The 18,613-nt window shown below is 40.6% G+C and overlaps 1 protein-coding gene across 21 annotated transcripts in view; it reads right to left on the reverse strand.

The window, feature by feature from the left end:
• Window positions 1-693: 693 nt before the first annotated feature.
• Window positions 694-18,613, reverse strand: part of LOC117266168 (focal adhesion kinase 1-like) — an 84,725-nt gene continuing 66,805 nt past the window's right edge. For 17 of the 21 annotated variants that reach the window (XM_078171891.1, XM_078171890.1, XM_078171888.1 and 14 more), the window contains 9 exons: window positions 18,211-18,399; window positions 17,447-17,572; window positions 13,448-13,510; window positions 9,760-9,799; window positions 7,304-7,407; window positions 5,234-5,389; window positions 4,717-4,797; window positions 3,512-3,597; window positions 694-2,935 (listed from right to left, as the gene is read on the reverse strand). In XM_078171891.1, coding sequence (XP_078028017.1) covers window positions 2,809-2,935; window positions 3,512-3,597; window positions 4,717-4,797; window positions 5,234-5,389; window positions 7,304-7,407; window positions 9,760-9,799; window positions 13,448-13,510; window positions 17,447-17,572; window positions 18,211-18,399 — 972 coding nt within the window. In that variant the 3' untranslated portion in view covers window positions 694-2,808. Of the gene's footprint in view, window positions 2,936-3,511; window positions 3,598-4,716; window positions 4,798-5,233; window positions 5,390-7,303; window positions 7,408-9,759; window positions 9,800-13,447; window positions 13,511-15,117; window positions 17,573-18,210; window positions 18,400-18,613 lie in introns of those variants that run through there. The other 4 variants (XR_013492218.1, XR_013492217.1, XM_078171880.1 and 1 more) reach the window with 3 other exon arrangements.

Genomic DNA, 18,613 nt, shown 5'->3' on the forward strand with positions numbered 1-18,613 from the left:
GAAGTGCTGAGGCCTTCCCTAAAAGTGACAGAGAGAAACTGTATCTTTTGGATTTAATATACCTGTCCCTCATTGTGCCTTAGTAACACCAGCTCTGTGAAGATGGTAATAATTTCACTGTAACTGCGTGTGGCTGTTAGCACTGATGATTGTGAACGGGACATACAAAGGGGCCGATTTTGTGTTCAATATACATATTTAAATATGTGCATACAGTACAGGAGCACCAAGACGCTATTTGCTTGGCAGTTCAGTTATGCATTCCACCCTTCGCGGGTGCTTTGAGAAATATGAAACATGGTTTCTTTGTGTCTTATTCTTGCAGTTTTAGTGGCTGCAAAAACTGCGCAATCCTTTTATGAATTTTAAGAAACTGAAACCAAGAAAAGTGAATTTTCCTGATTTAAATTTTTTTTAGGTTTTACAGAGGGTTAAAATTAGTAAAGCTGAGGGTTTGAAGGCAAGTGAAAGTGCTTTAAAAGAGAGGAAACTCCCTGTAGGACTTCATAGTAGTGCTGAAAGGAAAGAAATTTAAATTTAAATCAAATACAAAATGGACGACAGCAGGAAATCTCCCTCTTCAAGCCTGCATTAACATTCAATAACAAACTGTGTAACTTTTGATACTGGATGTATTAAATCTGATATGAAATACTTCCTAATAAATCACACATAAGAAAGTGGGCAGTCTGATTTCCATTTCGTCATTATTTTTATTTCATTGTTCTTCTCCTCCTATTTGACAAGATGGCTGACATAGCCCAGAAGACAAAATAAAAACCAGTGTTTACTAGTACTAGTTCTGTACAATTCACCAGTGATTCACACCAGTATAGCTTACAATATACCAACATGAGCAGATTTACGCAACGACAAGATAAAATAGATTGTTTTTTTTAACTTTTATTTACTTTTTTTTATTCCTACTGAACCCAGATATGTGATAGTTTCATTGCTGGCTAAACCTGGAAATCAAATCTGGGTAAAACAGGGTTAAAAAAAAAAAAAAAAGTTAGGATTTTTTTTTTTTTTTTGGTGCTGTGCAAATATGCTCTTCTCCATACCAGTATATCATGCTATACCAGTACAGTCACCAGTATGTTTCATATAGCAGTATGTCATACTCCATGTGGGGTCACTATTAACAAAGACACGTGTGATCTGCTGTTTTTTTTTTTTCAGTTCAGTGTTTTGTGTCTGTAAGACAAGTTCCAGTCATGTGGCTCCACATTTCATGTGTATGTGTGTGTGTGTGTGTGTGTGTGTGTTTGTTTCCCTGGGGACAGTTGCTATGAGGGACATATTTAAAGAGTTAACACCTGACAGGATCTGGGACTCAGAGCACAAAGGTTCCAGTTGTGAGGTTTGTGTCCCAGGTAAATTCACTTTGTGACACCGGCTGTGGGTGAGGGGACAGGTAAAGGCGTGACACCAGTTTTGAAGGGGAACGATATTGGGACTGTGGGTGAAAGGAAAGAAGAGGAGACACTGTCCTCACAGACGTAGATTCAGTCGAGCTTTGTGACCAGTCTGAGACATGATGTCCTTTTCTTCCTCAAGGACAAATCCACTTTTTCATTTTCCGCTCATCAGAGTCAGTGCTGGGATCGAATATCTGTTTGTTTTCCAGGTTACAAACCGTTTTCCGTAAAGAGGAAGAAGCTGAAACATAACAACATGGAGCCAGCCGATAAAAAGAGTAAACTGAGTGTGTGTTTAGGGAGTTTCCTGTCTGCGCTGTTGACGCAGACACAGTTGGATTCTTCACATTAGGAGTCTTTAAAACCGGCTCAGAGAGGAGCTGAGGAAGACTTCACGAAGGAGAGGAACAGCGAGAACAAAAAGGAAAGAAAGTTGAGTGAAATAGGGTAGTGTGTTTCTTCTTCAGGCAGCAGACCGGTGCTAGACTGTCCCCAAGCTTTAATGACCGTCCTTCCCTCCGTCTCCTCCTCTGCAATTTCTGAGTCTATAAATAAAACCTGGTGAGACGGAGGGAAGACGGGAATGAATGGAAGAGAGAAACGGGAGGAGCGATGGAGTATGGGAGTCTCCAGACCACACCAGTGTCCTTGTCGAAGCATCCACTTGAAGCGCCGCATGTGACCACAGCTGAACAGATAACGTGGTCTGATCCGCCCATTCAAAAGAAGCCATGGTGATGTGGAGGTATTTCAACTGAGGAGAACGTTCACATCCAGGGGGGTCACGACACATGATATCAACACATGTACTGATATGGCTGCTGGCTGACGTCTAAGTCCGTTCCTGTGGTGAAGTTTCATGCAGATATGTTGCAGATCAAACGCAGTCCGGTCAGGTTCTGATGGCTTTGCTTAAAAGAGTGTTATCCCATAAAATCCACCCGATGTCTACAGATCTAATTGCTCCCATGATAGTTTGTCTATCGGAGGCTTTTAAACCTTTTGACCGCAGGAATCAGGCTCATCTCAGGTCAAGAACCATAGTTAAAAATCATCTTCCTCTTCGCTTTCCCTCTTCTCATCATTATATTACAGTCCAAAGAGAGTGAAGCTGCCGCGTCCCTGATTCAGGAAGTGTTTTTGCTCTGCTCTTGTATTACGAAAGTCACAGTGGTGGAGAGACGACCTCAGCGTACACAAGATTCAACATCTAATGATTCTTCATGGACTGTTGTCAAAGTGTCAGAGCCGTCGTTTTCTCCCTTGATGTAAAGCAGTCAGCTCCGATGACTCCCACGCATCACGATGTCACTTCAGATCTCCACTGCTAACAGCGAACCAGGACGATGCAGACCAGTTCCTGTTGCTCACATCGGCTGTCGTGGGGCTAGTGCGGGCGGGACTGGGACATCATCTTGAGCCGTGACTGGTCGATGACGTCCAGCAGGTTCTTGGCATCGACTGCGAGAGCGTGAGCTGCAGTCAGCATCTGCTTCTTGTAGTCCTGCTGGAGACTGCGACAGAGCAAAAAACAGGGAGTGAGTGAGATGAGAAGTGAAGAACCAAAGCCACTAAAATGTCTGACTGTGGCGCCCCCCTGTGGCAAACAGCTGATGTCCGTTGAGAAAAATGTTCCTCTGTGTTGCTGTTTTGACATTTTTCCAAACACTTACTTAACATATTTTCTTTGCCTTAGATAGAATAGAAAACCTTTATTGTCGCTGCACAGTATACACACAATTAGTTCAATATCAGTGCATGAAAAAGACACAAGAAAACTCCACACACACACAAAATCAGGACAACATCCAGTCAAGTTCAATAAACTAATATAACATCATTTTTCACTAGAATAAATGTAATTATTGCACATGATGCAGCAGGTTTGCCCTCGAAAGACAGTCCACATATCGCACGAGGGGCCAATTAATGCTTGTTAGAGTTAAGTGTGCTTAACTGCAATAAAATCTAAGTTAAGAAGGTAGGTGTCTATGAGATGTAAACTTAATAATGTTTTCCAACATAAGGCACTGTCTGCAATTAAACTATTCTTTATATTTTCATAGGCCTGTCTTCATATTTGAACCTACCTGGTCATCACATATTGTTGGGCTAACTTCATCTTCCCGATCAGCTCCGCCAAGTCAGAGTTCAGAAGTTTCTGTGCCATCTCGATCTGTTGAAGAAAACCAGCGCATCAATATCTACCTATAAATCTGGCAGGATAAAATACCAACAACATTTAATGATAACAAGAATATATAACTACAAGGGCTGGGCGATATGGACAGAAATTCATACCTCTGTATTTACATGCTGAATGGCAATACACAATATATATCTCGTTTTTTTTTTTTTTTACGAAATGGGCTACATGTTCAGTTGCAGGTCAAAGCCACATTTAAAATGTCACAAGCACTTTTATAAATACAGACTGTGATCAAAATAAAATGCAAAGACAGGGATTTCTTTCACTGTTTGAAAATATACAGCTGCACAACATGTGAATGAAAAAGGCGTAAATCCATTGTAGTTTGGAACAATTAAAAACCTTTGTAGGGGGAGTTAAAAAGTCGTTTTCATGGCCTTTCAAATGAATCTAGTGCTTGAAAATGATTTAAATATTTTATTTATTGAGGCTACTAATCTTATTTATGCACAAAGCATGAACAGTGAGGCTGAGGGAGGGAAGGAGAGAGAGACACTTTGTCCGTGTCATATACGTCATGTATATGTAACGTCTGTCCTGTCGCTGCATTTTTTAAACATGTTTGTCGCCTGCATCCAGGCGCTGTCTCAATGTCACACTATAGATTCTAACCACTAAGAAGAACAGTGATGCCCTATGATCCACCTCACACACAAACTAGCAGCGCAGCACTGGAATGCATGTGTGCTGCGGTAATGTCATTTATCTCACAGACTGATTTAGTGTAGCACGTGCAACATATAGACCGATGTCACACAGTAGACTAATTAACAGACGGATTAAACACAGTAGCAGCTCCGTGTCTCTCTAAGTGTTGCCGGAGAACTTGTGAGTGAATGAGTGGGGCGGAGCTGTGTGGAGAGTGTGAGAGAGGAGAGATGCACACTGGTACGCCTTATATAATGCAACTTGACCCTATAACGATATAAACAGTTTTGTCTAACTTTAAGTCTTGCTTGAAAATATACCGGTATATAGTACATAGTCGTTATATTACCCAGGACTAATAACTACTTAAGATAAATGATCAGAGAACACACAATGAGTGTGTGAGTGTATGTATGTAGTTTAGATGAGTGTGTGTACCTCTCTGTGTGTACTGGCTGGAAGTTGTGGTAATGTCTCATCCACTGTGGCCAATAACGTCCTCAACGCCAGACCCACATCCTGAAACACACACACACACACACACACACACACACACACACACACATTGGAAAATGCCTTTATAAAAACTCTGATTATACATGCAGTAAAGTATAAGCTAAAGGAACTCATGAGGAGACTTAAATTATTAAATCCCAACAATGAGAAAGCAACATCAAGTGAGGTTAAAAGGTCAGCTCTGTGGAGTCTGCTTAACAGATGAGTCACAAATTATTCATTGGGAGGTATTCAGCCCTCTGAAGGAGCTGCACGGTGTCATTTAATCAGAACAGGGTGTCACGGTTGTCAAGGGAAGATGACATAACGCTGTATAAACAGAACAGCACTCATATGTGTAATGCTTTCAAGCTTTAATGTCAGGGTTTGCAGCTCAAATTCAGCGAGCGTCTGAGAAAAAAATGCTGAAGAGATAAATGTGTTAGAGCGCCTCGGTTACCTTGACCATGGGAACGTATTCCTCCGGAGGAGCCGGCTGGATCTTGCTTGACATCTCGATCACAGCTTTGACCAATCCTGTCACGTTCTCGTACACCTTGTCGTTGGAGCGGTCCAGATTGGCGGTGGGGGGCGGGCTGATCTCTTGGGGCTGAAGCTGGATGATGTGAGCACAAAAAAGCAATGAGGGGCTGAATGAGGCTGAGTGAACAAAAACCCACAGGTCTGTGAGAACGGGCAATGACACAGACAGGACAATGTTGATGAAAAATATGAGACTGTACAAATCCTACACTATTACAGAGTCGTACATGAATTATATTTTTGTTTCACTAAGGAGTTTCTGCTGAGGGCTGTAACTTAACAAAAAACAAACTGTCATAAAAGGTAAATAAGTGCATTAAAATGTAATCTAATGTCTGAGTAAATGAATGAATGTGAGAAGATTTGCAATTTGTCATTGGGTTGCTGGACTGTCACTTACTGCCTCTGTTAACTATATGCACAATTTGCATTTTTATTTGTTCATATATTTAATTTGAATTTGTAGTTATATATATATTTTTTAATTTTATTCTATATATAGTATTTTTCCACACTCATTAGTTTTTGCACTTTTTATTCACCTTTTGCTGGACTTTAAATTACTGACTGTTGGCCTTATGTCCAATCTGTATTTGCACATATATTTACCTTTAATTTGTGTTATATTATCCACAGCAATCATTATTCTTGCACTGCTCTTACTGTTTTAACCACCTTACATTTGCGCTACATCAATTAACACACACTCTATTATAGTTACAGCTCTCTGGTAGCTCTGGTGGCTGGACTATTATTTCACTGCTGTTTTTATTCTTGTGTGTATCTGTGTTTTGTACATGTCATTAAGCTACTGGATGCCAAAATTTCCCTCGGGATCTATAAAGTATATCTTCAGATCTGTGATACATAGTGGTGTTATATGTAGTTCCCTATTCTGGCCACTAGATGGCAGTGACACACTGGTACAAAAAGACATAATCAATAAAAAAATGAATTTAATCCTGACCTCATTTGACCTTTACTTATGTGTATACTTAAAAATTGTGACTATAGAAAGTTTCAGTTGCTTTTTCTGCTATTAAATTAGCTTTACAGCAGCTGTCATTAAAAACAAAATGTTTTTTATTATTTATTTATTTTTTTACATATGTTTGCCTCTTTTCGTTCACCTTCTACACACTCCTCCCTCCGGTGGGAGATCATTTTTGGGTGATCAGTCACCCCCAGCTGTCACAACACTACAGCTCTGAACCTTGTACACATTATGGCCTGCAACTAAAGCGCAAAATGTTTGTCTAAAAAAACAAAACAAAGAAAACTAGCACATTCTGCTGTGCTGATTTTAAGACTTCAGGCAGACTATGTTTGACATGGAAGACTAAAGGAAGTCAAACTGTGTTTTTACTGGCAAGTCAAAAAACACAAATTTGGCTCAAAGGGCTCTACAATCTGTACAACACAGGAAAAAGCAACAAAGAACGGATCTCTCCTCTATCTATCAAATGTATTTCACACTCCCTCTGACAGTATTTTTCATTTTAGCCTAAAAAACGGATGTGATTGACATAAAATAACGTCCAGTTTGACAAAGGGTTAAATACTGTTAGTTTCAGACAACAAACATGACTATATAGATTTGGAGGTTAGTTTTAAGGGGAAAAGACGGCAACACCTGACTGATGTCTACACTACAGAGGGGACTGGAATGCTGAATTTGATTTGTTGGGACAGAGAAATCAAAGAAACGACGGAAGAAGGGATCAAATGAATGTGTGTGTGATCAACTAGCAGACAAGACGCACAGTAAACACACACAGTCAGTGTGCTGCTTACCCGCCAGGGCTAGAGGTCAACAGTAAGGCAGTGCATGGGGAGGAGGAGGAGGAGGAGGAGAAGGAGGAGGTGGGGAGGAGGGAGCAGCCAAAGAAAAAAAGAGGATAAAAGGAAAATATTAAAGCATTAAAAACATGCAACCTGTTTATTTTTGTTTCAGGTGTTGTGTTGGTGTTGTGTGCTGTGTGTGTACCTTGACTCCGTCATTATAACTGTCTCCAGTATTTAGACAGGCCAGACTGCCCACTTGACTCTGGGCTCCGGGTCGAGGAGGTTTCTTTGGGGGAGCTGCATGCTCTGCAGGAAACAACATGGGAAAGTGAAAATTATTTCTTCTCACAGTTTTACAGTCTCATACACACATACATGTTCTGAACAGACTGTACTTTAACATTTTTCTGAGGGACCAAAGCAGCAGCAACTGATGTAGTTCAACATTAGTGCGGGGCTGCAACTTAAGATTATTTTCTTTATTAACTATTAATTGTTTAGTCTGTTTTGTCTGACTGACAGTGAAAAACCCAGCTATATTTATATATTTATTATTAAATATCAAAATGACATCAAGCACAAAGGAGCAGAAAATCCTCACATTTTAGAAGATGCTTGGAATTTTTACTTGATTAAACATCTGAAATAATTAATCCATTATAAAAAATTGTTGCCAATGAATTCTCTCTAGATCAGGGGTGTCAGACTAATTTTAGTTCATGGGCCTTTGTTTTTAGTTTAATTAAAAAATATTAAAGTACATAAAGCAGAAGCTATCGAGGAAGCAGGTTGAGTCTTCCCCTGCCTTATAAACCATTTACAAAATTTAAAAGTTTTGGCAGTGCCTCAGCAGCAGGGTTCCACCAGTATTGTTTTAAGACTTGTCTAAAACAGACTCTTTTGTACAGAAGCTGCTGGTTGACAATATTTTGCACCATGTTCGATATCTTTAAATATGACCACAGTAAGTATGCATTGCTTTTTCAGAGAACTGTATTCTAGTCAGGGTGGAAAAACCTCTGAGGGAACATTTTACATCAAGACAGTGGCTCCCAACTGGTCTATCCACAGGGTCCAGATTTCACCTTAGTCATTAGTTCACAGGTCCACACAGTTTAATACATTTGGACTTATAACTATGTTTGCTGTCTCTGTCAAGCAGCTGTCTGTTTGACACTCACTCTACAGCAAAAAAATAAGCACTTCAAAATAAAAGCTCTATGCTGGAAAGTTACTGTACTTAAAAAAAGTGTGTTTCAGTGTGTTTGCAAGTCATTTGCGACCCATTTAGAATGAACCCACGGCCCACTTTTGGACCACGACCCACCAGTTGGGAACGACAGCATTAAGAGAGCTATTCAGTGTTAAACTTTCTCCTGAAACCTCTTAGTCTTCACAAGTGCATCACTATTAGGTGTGCAAAGTCACCCAGTGGGCCTGATTGGACCCTTTAGCTGGCTGGTTTGGCCCCTGGGCCGTATGTTTAACACCCCTGCTCTAGATTGACGAATAATCTAATTGTTTCAGCTATGTAAGAATAAAAAAAAGTACATTTTGCAGGTGATGGTCAATAAGTAACAGTATTGTTATTATTATGTTTTTTAAATAACTGATTGATTTCTAATTATAATAAGTATTTTTTTTTTATTTATTTACTTTTTAAGTATGTTCTCCCCGTCTTTTGACATTATGTACATAATAACGAAGCATGGCAATACCCTGTTTTGTTATCTTTGAAAACAATGTTTCACAATAAAAATTTGAAATATGATGAAAACAGGAGCAAAATGGTTTTAACGTCACTGAAAAACGCTGCAACTAATCATATTATAAAAACCAAACTGTCCTTCAAAATCTCCACACTGTAAAAGCTGAATGTTTTTCTGTTGTCTCTGCGTTAGGCCGCCTGCACGTTGGGCATATTCACACTCTGAGCACACAACATATTGAACCTGATATGCTGTCTGAGTCCATATAAACAGAGGTTGGCTTGTTCGCTGGTAGGCCAACAGGCTGTGGAGTTCACAATCGGATCCGTCATATTGTGGCAACAGACTGTAAACTCTGTAAGCGCACAGTGACACACACAGACTGACACTCTATCTGCTGGAGGAGGGAGACACTGAATCTGTATACAGAGGGTGAGCTGGAGCTAAACAGAGCAGTGTGAGGGTAGATGGGTTAACTGCATACTTTGGGAGATTAAGAGACAGTAAGGGTTCTCTACAGTTATCAGACTCTTACATTTAATGCTTTTAAAGACCTTTTTAAGGTCATTTTTAACCAAATGTAAGTCAGATTTTTGGACCAATCATCTTTTTCTTATGCTAGCATTGCAGGTAAATTGAAAAATATATATGTGGTTCAGTGCAGAAGTAGGTTTATGGAAGGAATATGCTTATTAGAGTGAGTTAGGTTAATCTACATTTTGCCAAGCTTGACTCATTTTGACAAAAAGAAATAAAACGATAGATAAATGTAATAAGATAAAATGTTTGTAGCAATTAAGACCTCACAAATTCAAATTTTGGATTATTTAATGTCTTTTAAGGCCTAGCATTTATAACATTACAACATTTTAAGACATTTTAAGGGCTTGCAGACACCCTGAACAATAGAGGTTGTGTGATTACAGACCGTTACAGGCCTGTCTATTACCTGGTTTGCCAACGGGCTGGTATATGTGCTGGTTTCCTGTCTGCACAAACAAACAAACACAACAACAAAACAAGGGTTAGCAAATTCTCAATCACACATAATCAGAAGCTTCACAGGAAATTAGAGTTTCACAGGCAAGAACCACCAGAAAAAATGTTGGGAATCCAATTTAATTTACTTGTCACACGACATGGCGTCTCAATTTGTTCTTGTAAAACACACACTTGTCTCCGGTCGTGGAGCTGTTTCTGTTTCCAGTGGTGTGTGGTCTAGCACTCTGTTACTTATGTTAACAAAAATATTCTGTCTGGCTGCACAGGAATAACAAAAAAAAAAAAAAAAGAAACACTTCCTTTGTTAGTGCTTCCCTTTCAAAACCAGATAAAGCCCTGCAGCATGTCTTTACGATTTGATGGTTGTGAGCATAAACTCATGCCACAAACTCTGTAGTGGTGCCACACATGTTATATATTTACTTTGTTGAATTATTACTGAATCTCTGTTGTTTTTTTCTGTGTGAGAAAAACAGTACAGAGGGCTTCGAAACCCATCAGAGTGTTGAGGTCTGACAACCGCCAACACCCCGAAATACTCTACTACAGCATTTTACACTAACACACACACACATGCACACACACACACACACACACACACACACAAGGGAGATTTTCCCACCACAAACCACAGCCATTCAATGGGAGGAGGAGTACAGGCAGAGAGATGAATTACAGAGACAGAAATATCTGACCCATGGCAGCTTCAGACTGCTACAACAACTCCTGCTGGCATCAAGAACACAACACACATCAATGTACAACTCTGTGTTCTGCTCTCTAGATTCCAACGATGGGATAAAGTTACTCCAAATTCTGATCAACAACATAGTTTAGTTTCAGGATGTGAAATATAATCACAGAAAGACTTTGAGAAAAACACACAAGACTCCAGTTTTTAGTCTACAAAAACAAACACATTACAGGAGGGAAAAAGATGCTGAAGTTACCTTTCAATACCACCTGTGTTAACATGTGATGAAGGTTTAAACAGCTTATAACCACCATTATGTTTTGCTGAGAGAAAACGTTCATCTGTTGCTGCAAACCATGTTACACCACAGAGCTCAGTTTAAAATATGATGTGGTTAGCTGTCTTAAAGGAGCAGTGTGTAGGATTTAGTGGCATCTAGTGGTGAGCTTGGAGACTGCAACCTGCTGAATACCCCTCAGCTCAGGACTGGGCGATATGGCCTATAAATAATATCGCAATACTGTATATACAGGCTAGATAGCGACACACAATATGTGTCTTGATACGAAATTTCTAGACTACTGTAGACGACTAAACTCTTAAATAATTTGAAACTTCGAATTTAATTCGAAGCATTCGACGACAGGGGGGTGGTGACAACTCCGTGGAGGTCCGCGCGGACTAAAAGCGGACGTCCGCAAGCCCTGTGTGCGCAAAGCTCAGATTTTACGGCCGCATGGACTCCGCTCCGCACACCAGCGTCACTCAAAAGACTACTCGGCATGTATTTTTCACATCGCCATGACAGAAACGCGCAAGAATTGGGGGTAATGTAGTGTTTCATGGACATTTTTACAGGAAACTACAACGCGGAAGTGCGCTCGACTATGGAAGCCCAAATGACTGCGGACATCCTCCACTCCGCTTATAGTGCGCCTGAGTCTGTGAGCACCTTAAATTAAAACCCTCGGCGCACACTGCAGCACAATCAAACAGATGCGCAACTCAGACCATCAGAAGTGTCTCTGACACCAGACTCAGAGCGGCTCTGAGTGTGCTCGTTGGGTTAGTGTTGCGTTTAAGGCCTCCCCCCAAAAAACGAAAAAAAAAAAAAAAAAAAAGCGCCGAAGCTTTGAATTTTTTTTTTTCACAATCGAATCCCATGCCATCGAACGAAGCTTCGAAGCTTCGAATTTTTTGGGTCAGCCCTAAAAATTATTATAATAAATTAAATTAAGTTATAATAACGTTAAACACAAAAGTGTTATAAAGATATAAATAAATGGTGCTTTTATTCTGAAGCATCTGGCTCATCTCAGGCTGGCAGTGTTGATGTTTTCACTGTGAACTTGAAGCTGCCAGTCAACAGTCAGGTGTCAGCAGTTAGTTGGAAGTTAAACTGTTACAGCGGCGCCGTTACATGTAGGACTGATTCACTGTGAGCCAGAAACAAACAGCTCTCCGGTTCATAAACTAATAATATTTGCAAGTCACACTGGTGCTCCATGGTCGCAAAATGCAACTAAATAGTCACAGTCTGGAGCTCTACAGACACAAAAACACACGCCTCGCCTGCTCACACTATTGCCCAGGTGAGAGTGGTCTGGATGGACAGAGGAGTGTATTTGCTGAGTCATAGTTGTGAGTCCAAGTCTAAGTGAGCCAAAGGCAGTCTCATGCTGGTGGTTTAAAAGATTGATGTCACAGTTCAGACTTGATGTTCACAATATAGTATTTGTATACATCCCACGTGGAACAAGCCATGATACATTGAGTGTAATCAATTTATCACCTGCATTTCCAAGCCTGAAGGAGAACCTACATTGGCTGTCTGGTAATGTTAGAAAATACAAAAGGACCTCTGTAGAGCCAGTGTTTGGTTTGTCTGTTCTGGGCTACTGTAGAAACAACATGGCGGACTCAGTGGAAGAGGACCTGCTTCTAATGTAGACATAAATGGTTCATTCTAAGCTAGCACAAGCACAATGACTTTCAGTTTCAGGTGGTTATACGCTGATAAAAAATTGGTTATGAATATTACATACCATTCCTGTCAATTGATCCCTCTAAATCCTACACACTGTACCTTGAAGTAAACACAAATATGGCAGCAAAGAAACTATATCTTATTTCGCAAACACTGATACTGTAGCAGGTTTGTATATGATTATTGGACTACAGCTGCAGCTGATGGTTATTTTCGTTACTGATTAATTTGATGATTAAGTTCCTGATTAAACAATTGTCTGTGTCTCTAAAATGTCAGAGGATAGTACAATTTTCCAGAACCCTAAGTAAAGCTTCAAGACACAGAAAGTAGAAACTTCTCACACTTTAGAAACATTTTTTTTGCTTTTGCCAGTTGACTTATCTTGTAAATGATTACTTATCTAATTTTCTAAGCTCTAAGCTCATTATCTAATATGTTAAAGCAATAACCTTAGGAGGGCGCTGGCTAACATGCTGAAAACAAAGCCCTTCTAAAAAGACACATACTTGAGGCTGCAGCTGCAGGCTCATGACTTTCTATGAAATGACTACTTGTTTTCTTGAAGCAGTGCTCTATTAATAACCAGCCCATGTTGTGGGAATTCATTGACCCCTCATTGCTGACCCCGCCCCCGACAGGTCACTTCCTGTCCCTGGATCAATCCCTTCAGCTCTAATCAAAACAAACACATGCTGCAACCAATTGCAGCGAGTCCGGCCAGAATGTGAACTTCCGTCAACATTTGTCTTTATCAGACATCCTCCTCCTCTTAAACATACAAACAGTTCAGAAAAGCAACTTCCTTCTTATTGTGGTCGCAGTGGTCATGATTTTGACAGTGAAAATTAGAAAGCGGTGATGTGAAGTGCAGTTCATTTAGGAGAAATACAAATAACACCAACTAACAGTGAGATGGATGGAGATAGAAACCAGCTGTAGAAAGTAACGTACCGGTGCTTGGAGTCCACCGTCCTCTCTGTCCAGACTCCCTCTGGAACTTCTAGAGTCTGGTTTCTAAACACACACACACAAACATAAAATTTACATCTCCATACAGAAACAGGTTTTAAAAGTATAGTTCGGATCTTTTGAAGTAGGGTTGTGTAAGGTATTTATCTGTAGTAGTATCTGTAATCTGTAGTGTATTACGAACAGTAGATTGGCATGCCCCCAGTTTGAAGGTGCAGTCAGGGGTACTGACATGGAAGCTAAGTAATGTACTGCTGTGGATGAGGGTAATAAATCAACATCAGTTTCAGTGTACACTATATTTACTGCGCCATCAGACAGCGATTTCTGACAGGGGACTAGAGTCATTATATCGCTCTCTTCAAAGCCAGACTCCATTGAGAAAAACAGTAATTTAACATCACTGAACATAGGAGCTGCTGGTCTACCACTGCCTCCATCAGTTATTTTGTTTCTGTTATTGTTTGACTTTGGTGTTTCACAGGGTTGATTCAGTCACACAATAACACAAACTAACTAACTGATCAGGGCAGCAGTAGACCTGCACAGCTCCCACATTCAGCCAGGTAAAATTACTGTTTTGTCAATGGAGTCTGTTGACTTCAATTAGAGCACAATGGGGAAATGAAGCTGTTAAAGGCTTTCCCATCAGAATGGGCTGTCTGATGGAAACGCAAAGCAGTGTACAACTCAGAATTTTTCGAGGAGGCTAAAACACGTTTTGCTGCTTTTCGTCCATAGCAGTACATTGCTTTGCTTCAGTGTAAGTATTCCTGCCTCATCACCAAACTTGAGGCGTGCCAGCTGACATCTACTGTATGTAATATACTGAATGTGGATAAGTACACACACAACCCCACTTCAAAAAATCCTCACTGTCCCTTTAAGGACAAGGCTGGTTTCACTTCAATTTGCTGTCGATTAGAGATTAACCGAGATAAATTAAAAGTTCCGTATTCACAGTTATACAAAGTGTTTTTCTGATGAACAGTAAGTTGTTTGTTTTTGTTTTGATTCCTGTGATACTCTCTGAGACAAACACCCTTTCATGGCATGTCATCATCACATATCACATGCTGTTGTAAAACTGGTGCATTAAATGGTGCAAACTCGGTCACTTAAACCACTTGATTTACAGATTTGCTTAGGACTTTTGGATTTAAATAAACATCTTTTACCATACTGCCACATACAGCCATTTTACTGCAGGAATACAAGACTGTGCACCCTCGAATTAGTAAATGAGTGATAGTTATTTGTCCGAGGTGAAAGTGACTCCAACTCTCCAGATGCAAAGTTAATCTTAAATCTTACAGTAAGTATGTGAATGAGAAAATGATTGAGTGAATCGCTGCAGTGAAGCTCACATAAAAAAAACTCAATTAACATATGGATCCAAACAGCCTCCCTGCAGGAGTCTTCAAATGAAAACAGGAACATACTGTACAAAGCTGCAGGATCTACAAGTGCCGGACTTGTCTTCTTACACACAAACAAACTTTTTCCAATTTAATTACAACTTTTCAGTATCAACATTTAACCCCAAAATTCCCCTGCAGCCCCAGAGTACCCACAAACAAAGCCAAAATAAAACCAAACACCTCTCTCAAACACACACATACACACACACAAACACACACGTTGGTACCTACCAGTTTTCCAAGACAGGACTTGAAGACCAGCATTGCCATTGAGTTCATCAAAGTTGTCTGATGAATCGTTTGTGACGAGTTGTCTGAGGTTTTGTTGTGTCTGAGCTGCTATCGCTTTCTGATCTTATTGTATCTGTCTGCCTCTCTGACTGAGTGTTTTCCTGTCCGTCTGTTCTGTATCCTCGTCTGTGCCAGCAGTTTCATCAAGGCAAGAATTTAGATTTAACTCCAGCTTCCTGCCTCCAGCACACTTATATCTGACTCTGACACATCGAGAGAGGGTAGGAGAGGAGAAGTAGGAGGAGGAGGAGGAGGAGGAGGAGGAGGAGGAGGGATGGAGCACGCTGCCAACGAGCCGTCAGTGTGTGAGCATGTCTACCCTTCTTTCCCAAACCATTCTTCCTCTCTCCTCCCTTACTCGCCCCTCCCTGAAGTGACAGCGTTATAAAAACCAGCCAGCCTCCAACACACACACACACACACACACACACACACACACACACACACACACACATAAATATACGCCTCCCCAGCTTTTCAGTAATCTTGTGTGTTGTCAGTTAGCGGTTGTGGGTCAAAGACAGACTGTTGACTGGGCTGTCAGATTGTCTAAGCCTATCATTAGCCTGGAATTCACACAGGCCACACCTGCCTACAAACTCTCGCTCTCGATCACACACACACACACACACACACAATAAAATTCTAGAGCAAAACCCCAGACAGCTCCTTCAATCAGTGTTCACAGAAATATGCATCCTACATGAAATGTTCCTCCTCCCCTCCCTCCCTCCCTCCCTGTCTCTATGTCAGAGGGTCTCTTCTTAAGATGTAACATCTTTCACACTCGACAGCAACAAACACTGCGTTCATTTATGTTTGTGTGTGTGAGGGTTTCACTAGAACAGTAGGTCAGTCATATTGAATTTACTGCTGGATACTTAGCACCAGTTGGCACTCCACTAGATCAGGAGAGATGGAAATGATTTTCTGTAGGTGGGATGAAGTGAGATCTGACACTTTCTAATGTCACAATGGAGGGACAACTACATGGGTTGATGTTGGTCATCGTGGACTATATTGCTGCATTGTTCATTTTAGTCAAACCATACAGTTTGAAAACGAGGCACGGCTCCAACTAGGAAACAATGTTTTGATGCATTGGATGTGCTGAATATGCATATTAAGGCAGTACAGGAGGAGGTGCACATTAATAATCCTCCAGGACTGTAACATGCTCATGTTTAACCCAAACAAGGTGTCATGTGACTGCAGTTGGTTCAGATAGAGGTCGGAACACGTTCTCACCACAAATGAACCACACCAGAGTTTGTTTGTAACTGAACCAAGACCACCTCTTTAAGAAAGTCTCGGTCCGGTCGTTATGGTGCACACCTGAGTGCGATTGCTGTGTTCACACCTGTCCAAACGAACTTGAGTTTGACCAAACCAAACCAAACAGGGCAGGTGTGAAAGCACCCTAATTTATTAACTTTGAAAATAACTTGGTTCTTAGCTGATCCCAAAAAATCCTTCTTTTGCTTTCACTCATCTTTGAAGGTCAAAGCAGGGTCACCATGACAGTCACCCTTTAAAGAGTAAGGTGTCATGCTCTCGTATATTTCACCAGGCTTCAACCACTGTTCCAAATATAAAGTGCTTCCCTAAAAGTGTTTTCAGTGAGTGTTTGAACACTCTGCAACTGAGGGGGAATATCATAACTGCTGCAATTGTAATCCTAATCTTAAGAATGGCTGAAGGGATTTCTATGTCTATGGTTTTTTTTTATTTTTATTGTTATTATTTATTCAATTTTCTGATAAGTGTTTGTCCTTGAGGGGGGTGTGATGAATTTGAAAGAGTCCATTAACAAATTTACAAAAACAAACATGCACCGTGGAACTAAAATAAAAATACTGCAACAACACAACTGACAAGTCAAAAATGGCAACTTAGCAAGAAAGCTTTACATCCCAGGTAACGATAACACACTGTACCATGCACGACAACATCACACGAAAATGGGACTCTTAAAAATGTTGCTGTTTCTCTGTCTTCTACTTTTCTGCAGTGGCATTTTCCTGGTCATGCAGATATACTGTATATACACACTTTGTTTTATAATGTTTAGGATGAAACAGGTAACATTAAAAAATCCAAATGGTCTTATAATCAACTTGCAGAATTATGTCAGCAAACCTTTTTTTACTCGTCTCTGAAATAGAAATAGATTTGATTTGTCTTAAATCTTAAATGTACCATTATGTCCTGAGTATTGTGTATTAACTACGTCTATGTCTTTATCCACTGTGTGCACTGTGTGTGTTACCAGCAGCCTTTCCTCCTGCTCCAGCCACCTCTGGTCCTCCTCCATCTGCTGTTGTTGTATCATCAGCTGTTCCTCCATTAACAGGCACTGAGGGCCTACACACTGCTGCATGTCTACTGCCCTGTCCTACACACACACAAACACAAGCATGCAACAAAAGACAAACACAGCAACATGACATGCACAGCAACGTGGGGACACACACACAGTCACAGATGAACAGAAACATGCACGCACACACACGCACACAAATATGCGGAGGACAGACAGACACATACACCAGACTGATGAGAGGCTGAACTGAGATGATGGACACGCACACTAAAAATAATGTGTCAAATGAGCCATCGATTTTTTTGTAATATATACATTATTATGTAAATTTGTGGACTGGACTCTTTATGCAGGTGGTGTTTTTTTATTCACAATACTTCCTCACAGAGTGACTGACTGATCATCATAAAGCTGACAGGCAAGAAATTAAATTCTCACTGATAGGCAGACTTTGTCGAATAGCCCCAACAAACAAATTTCCACAAAGTAAAAATATTCAAGATTTTAAGACTGTTAACTCTTGAAAATTAAATAAATCACAAAAGACAGCTTTTTATTATTTTGTGAATGGATGCGAGCTGGTGGGGTAACCTGCTGTGTTCATAGCAAACAGCATAATTCTGTGTGCGTTTCACTTCTGTCATGAATTACTTTTGTGTGTGTGTGTGTGTGTGTGTGTGTGTTTATCGGCATAAAAATCGGTCTCTTACCTCCATCGCAGAGCCCCATAGTGCCATGTCGTGCCCATGTGGATGGGGAAGGTGCTGTGCGTGCGAGTGTGTGTGGACATGGTGGCGGGGGTGTGTGTGCGCGTGGTGTGTGTCCACCATCGTGGCCTGTGGGGGGTACAGGGCGCTGGGCACAGAGGGGAGGGTGTGAGGGCCGGGGTACCCTGCCATCTGATCCAGGGAGGGAGGGCAGAAGAAGACACACTGTTAATCTGTCATCAGTTCTCTTTTGATTACATCTTTATCTAATGTATGCTTTTTTTCTGTTTTAGCTAATAATTTCTCTGAAATCAGTTTCTGTCCTTTCAAAGTGTACCTACATATTACAACCTTTTTCCCAAGGAAGAAACAAGCAGGTGAAAAAAAAAAGTTTTTCTGGTGCACT

This window comes from Epinephelus lanceolatus, chromosome 10 (genome assembly GCF_041903045.1).
Source record: "Epinephelus lanceolatus isolate andai-2023 chromosome 10, ASM4190304v1, whole genome shotgun sequence".
NCBI lineage: Eukaryota > Metazoa > Chordata > Actinopteri > Perciformes > Serranidae > Epinephelus > Epinephelus lanceolatus.